This window comes from Asparagus officinalis, chromosome 6, assembly GCF_001876935.1.
Source record: "Asparagus officinalis chromosome 6, Aspof.V1, whole genome shotgun sequence".
Taxonomy (NCBI): Eukaryota; Viridiplantae; Streptophyta; class Magnoliopsida; order Asparagales; family Asparagaceae; genus Asparagus; species Asparagus officinalis.
The window spans coordinates 49470270-49474543 of record NC_033799.1 but is presented as its reverse complement, the minus strand read 5'-3'; the positions used below and the strand labels follow the sequence as shown (position 1 = coordinate 49474543).

General features: G+C 41.4%; 1 protein-coding gene across 2 annotated transcripts in view; it reads left to right on the top strand.

Annotated features, from left to right (window-relative positions):
- Positions 1 to 825, top strand: part of LOC109844876 (BURP domain-containing protein 3) — a 2564-nt gene extending 1739 nt beyond the window's left edge. Inside the window, exons 3-4 of one of the 2 annotated variants that reach the window (XM_020414044.1) lie at positions 1 to 397; positions 470 to 825. The exon at positions 1 to 397 is cut by the window's left edge and continues 403 nt beyond it. In XM_020414044.1, coding sequence (XP_020269633.1) covers positions 1 to 397; positions 470 to 613 — 541 coding nt within the window. In that variant the 3' untranslated portion in view covers positions 614 to 825. Of the gene's footprint in view, positions 429 to 469 lie in introns of both variants that reach the window. The other variant, XM_020414043.1, reaches the window with a different exon arrangement.

The following is a 4274-nucleotide window of genomic DNA, read 5'->3' as shown; positions in this document are numbered from 1 at the left end:
CGCCTCTGCAGAGCTTCCTCGAATCCTCAACCGCTTCTCCGTCGACCCCAATTCAGCCAAAGCCGAGTCCATGAAACAAACTCTATCCGAATGCGAGGAACCCCCAATGTCCGGCGAGCGCAAGCACTGCGCCACCTCGCTCGAGTCAATGGTCGAATTCGCCACGACGAGCCTTAATACCCGCAATGTCGTCGCGTTATCGACCAACGTTGGCAATAAAATTTCCCCGAAACAACAATACACGATAGAATCCTCGGGGGTCAAGAAGCTGTCGGGTTCCGACTTGGTGGTGTGCCACGCTCAAGATTACGCATACGCCGTGTTCTACTGCCACAGCACGCACGCGACTAAGGCGTACAAGGTGTCGATGGTGGGGACGGATGGAGCGAGGGTAGAGGCCGTGGCAGTTTGCCACACTGACACGGCAGGCTGGATGTCGATGGTGGGGACGGATGGAGCGAGGGTAGAGGCCGTGGCAGTTTGCCACACTGACACGGCAGGCTGGAACCCGAAGCACGTTGCTTTCCGGGTGCTCGGAGTGAAGCCCGGGACGGTGCCGGTTTGCCATTTCCTGCCGCAGGATCATGTTGTTTGGAGCAAGAAGATGAAGTAGAGAGATAGGGGGGTGTCCGTCTCTAGGTATTGTTATATAACCTTGATACTGTGTGTTTGGTTCTCCGTTTTATATATGTATACAGTAGGTTGGTACTTGGTATGTGTTGTTGCATCTAGCGTACGTACGTGTAGCGTGAGGGATTATGACCGGGGCTTGTCCAATAATTACATGATATTCATGATATATTATATATGTATATTTTGATCTTATTCCTGCCAGACTTTTGTGCGGTGGAGTCGCTTGGCGTGATATACGATTAAACTTACACCCCTCACAAACTTGACAGGGATATAAAAGAGACATACAACCTTCAAGAAAATGTTAGACTATGATATTATAACTCTCGATTATGACCATAATTTCAAAATTTTCTTGGAGTAGAAAAGTCCTTTTTTTTTGTCAATGAAATTTTTTTATTCATTCACCAATGAAAGAATTTAGTGTACATCAAGATCTCAAAAAAAATTGAGAACCAAAACCTGAGTAGATAGCCCTCTACCTCTACAGATTACAAAGATAGCAACCAATCTCTATTTACATCAAGAATTCTAGTGTTAAGAGTTGAAGTCAGAATATCCAGCTTAATGTCTTTAACCAACTGAGTCGCACTCTTTTGTTTTTGCTGAAAAATTCTTGCATTTCTTTCAGTCCATATTCTGTAAACTGAAACTGAGAAAGCCATTCGTTTAATTCCCTGCTTGAACCCCTTTCCCCTCACCCTTGTACAGTACCAATCCGGGAGAAGATTCCATGAACAAGACTTCCAGTTGAATTGAAGCCAACTCGTGATGCAATACCATACCTCACTAGAGTAGAAAAGTCCTTTGATAATAACGATTTGGTAGTAGTATGACAATCAATTGTTGAATTAATCAGTCAACTAATTTTTCTTATTGTTTTCGTCTGTTACTGTTGTTTGAGGCGACGTACATAGTTCCGTCTACTAACATTGTGACGAGTGGGGATATAGTTACTGGGACATCCTCCATCACACGTTAGAAGGTATGGATGCCCACGAGATTCACCTACTATTGGCAAATGCGATAAACTGATCCTCCAGTATCAAAATGTAGTTGAAAGACGATTTACTTACCAATGGAAAATATAGTGAAAAGATCACTGTTTTTTAAACAATCATTAGTTTCTTTAGTGGATGGTTATGATTTGCATTTTGAGTAGAAATTAGAAAAGAGTGCAATTTATGTGAGGATATGGAGAAATGTTAAAATATAGAATGAATTACAACCACTTATTAAACAAATTAATGATTATGATTATGATAAAAGCAATCGTCTCATCGCTATTTATTAATAGTGGAGAGGATCCAAATCTCATGTGTAGATATGAGATAACTAATACACATAAAAATATCTAGGGGTGTGTTTGATTACCATTGTGAGTTTTTTTTTTAAATTTCTCAAAGTGTTTTGAAAATACCATTTTGAGTTTTTTCGTCAATACTAATTTGACCATTTCCATACACAATAATGTCATATATGGATATAGCATATATGTTATAATATATTTTATATTAACTGATGTACTATATTCTATTATATTGATTATATATTATAATATAGAATAATATAAGATATATGATATTGATTGATATAATTATTTATTTGTTCTATTATGTTTATTATATTATTTTTAATTGTATAAAATATTTTTATATACTATATAGATAATTTATATTATATTATATTACATTAATATATGTCATACTTTCATTTAATATTATAATATAATATAATGTAATAAATTGATTTTATTATGCTTTAACATTTTTATCAATAAATTGATTGAGTGGACAAGAAAAGAAACTATAGAAGTTCTTGAGCATAGAGAGTAGAAAAAATTCTTACCCTTATGTAGAAAACAGTCCCTCTATTTATAGTGTTGTAGAGGAGAATTTGAGTAACTTCAACCAAGTCTACACTGGCGGTTGAGTCAGCAGTTGTTCGACAGACGTCTGCTGTAGAGAGGGGTGAGCCATTCCCGTGTTTAATGTGATGGTGATGGGTTGTGCATGGCGCTGACGTGGTCCGATGAGTTATAAAGACTTTTGGGGTTGGAGAAATGATGACTCTAGTCATTTAATATGATGGCGATCAACTGTCAGCGAGGGGCTCGAGGTAACTGTTGCCTCTCTACTCGTCTAGCCGAGGGCGGAGAGGTATCGCCTTCTGGGCCGGGTACATGGGTTGTCGATCGAGAGGTTGGTCGAGCTGGTCGTCCGTGGAGTCGGCCTAGTGAGGGGGTTGACAAGTCCTGCCTATTGACTCGATTACGCAAGATGTTGACCAGTCGACTCATCCGTGCCAGGGCTCAAGTCACCTAGATTAGGCATAGTGCTGGACATGTGTCGATTATTCACATGTAGATTATTCTAATGACTAAAATGCTATAATAGTTGGCCCATTTCGCTTAGAGTTAGTATGGGTCGGGTCTGAGTGAAATGATACCGCAGCTTTTCTGAGTCACGAGGCGCATTAATAAGGAGAATCTGAAAAGTTCTTCAAATGTGACGTGGCTGACGTCGTTGAACACTATTTGACTATTGTCGCATTGCGTTTCGTGCCTGATTGCGGGCTACTTAAGGTAGGCATGCCTTGCCTCGATCGAGGTGAGATCGCTTCGGATTCTAAAGTTAATCTGGGCCATCGGTCTGGAATCAATTTGATCGTTATGATTTTGACAGCTACAGATCCTGATGTCTATAAATACAATCGTGGATAGGAGAGAGAAATATGTTGTCTAAAAATCTTCAAAACCAGAGAAAGATCCTGATCTTTGCTCTACTTCCGGCGATCTTCTTGGATTAGCATCAATGGCAGCCCATGCGCTTAATGCTAGATAGGAATTATTAGCGGAGATTCACTCGAAAGTGTCGCTACCAAAGTTGAGATCCCTTCACGAGAGATTCGACATTCCTCGTGGCTACAAACTGAAGGCGCCGATGAGGTGTAGGAGATTTACGATCATGACGCGAGTCAGGCCCCGCTGTACATTATTTATTTGGAGTGTGAATTGCACCTACCCCTACACCCTTTCCTCCATCGCGTCATCACAGCTTTTAGGGTGTCACTAATGCAAATGTAGTCGAACGCTATCGCGACCCTAGTGGGGTCCGTGGTGATTTACCATTGGCTGGGGATCTAACCATCTTTGAGCATGCTAGGCCATCTGATTGGTGTCAAAGTGAACCAGAAAGAAGTCCATTTCCAATTTTAGGTGGTGGGTCGATTCAAAATTGTAGTCGATCCTTCCGAGTCAAAGAAGGACTGGAAGAAGAAGTTCATCTGGGTCTTGGGAGAAGACTTAGATTTGGTCTGCTCGAATTGGCTCGAGGTAATGAGGGAGGCTTTGACAGTGGGGAATCTATCGAAGGTTGAGAGGCAAGCTCTAGATCAAATCAGGGCATACACCGGCTCTCGCAAGATGGAACATCTATTCGACAATTCCGTATTTTAGGTGGCTGGCATCTCTATCATGACTCTAACGGTTAGGGATCAAGAGAGGACCGTTAGATTGATACTTGGTCCAGAAGAGGCTGTTAGGGTGCCGACAGCTCCACCTGTAGAACCCCAATGAGTGTAGTCAATGAGTCTAGCCCCGTCCTTACCAAGACATGGCCCCAGAAGAGGTTGCGATGCTC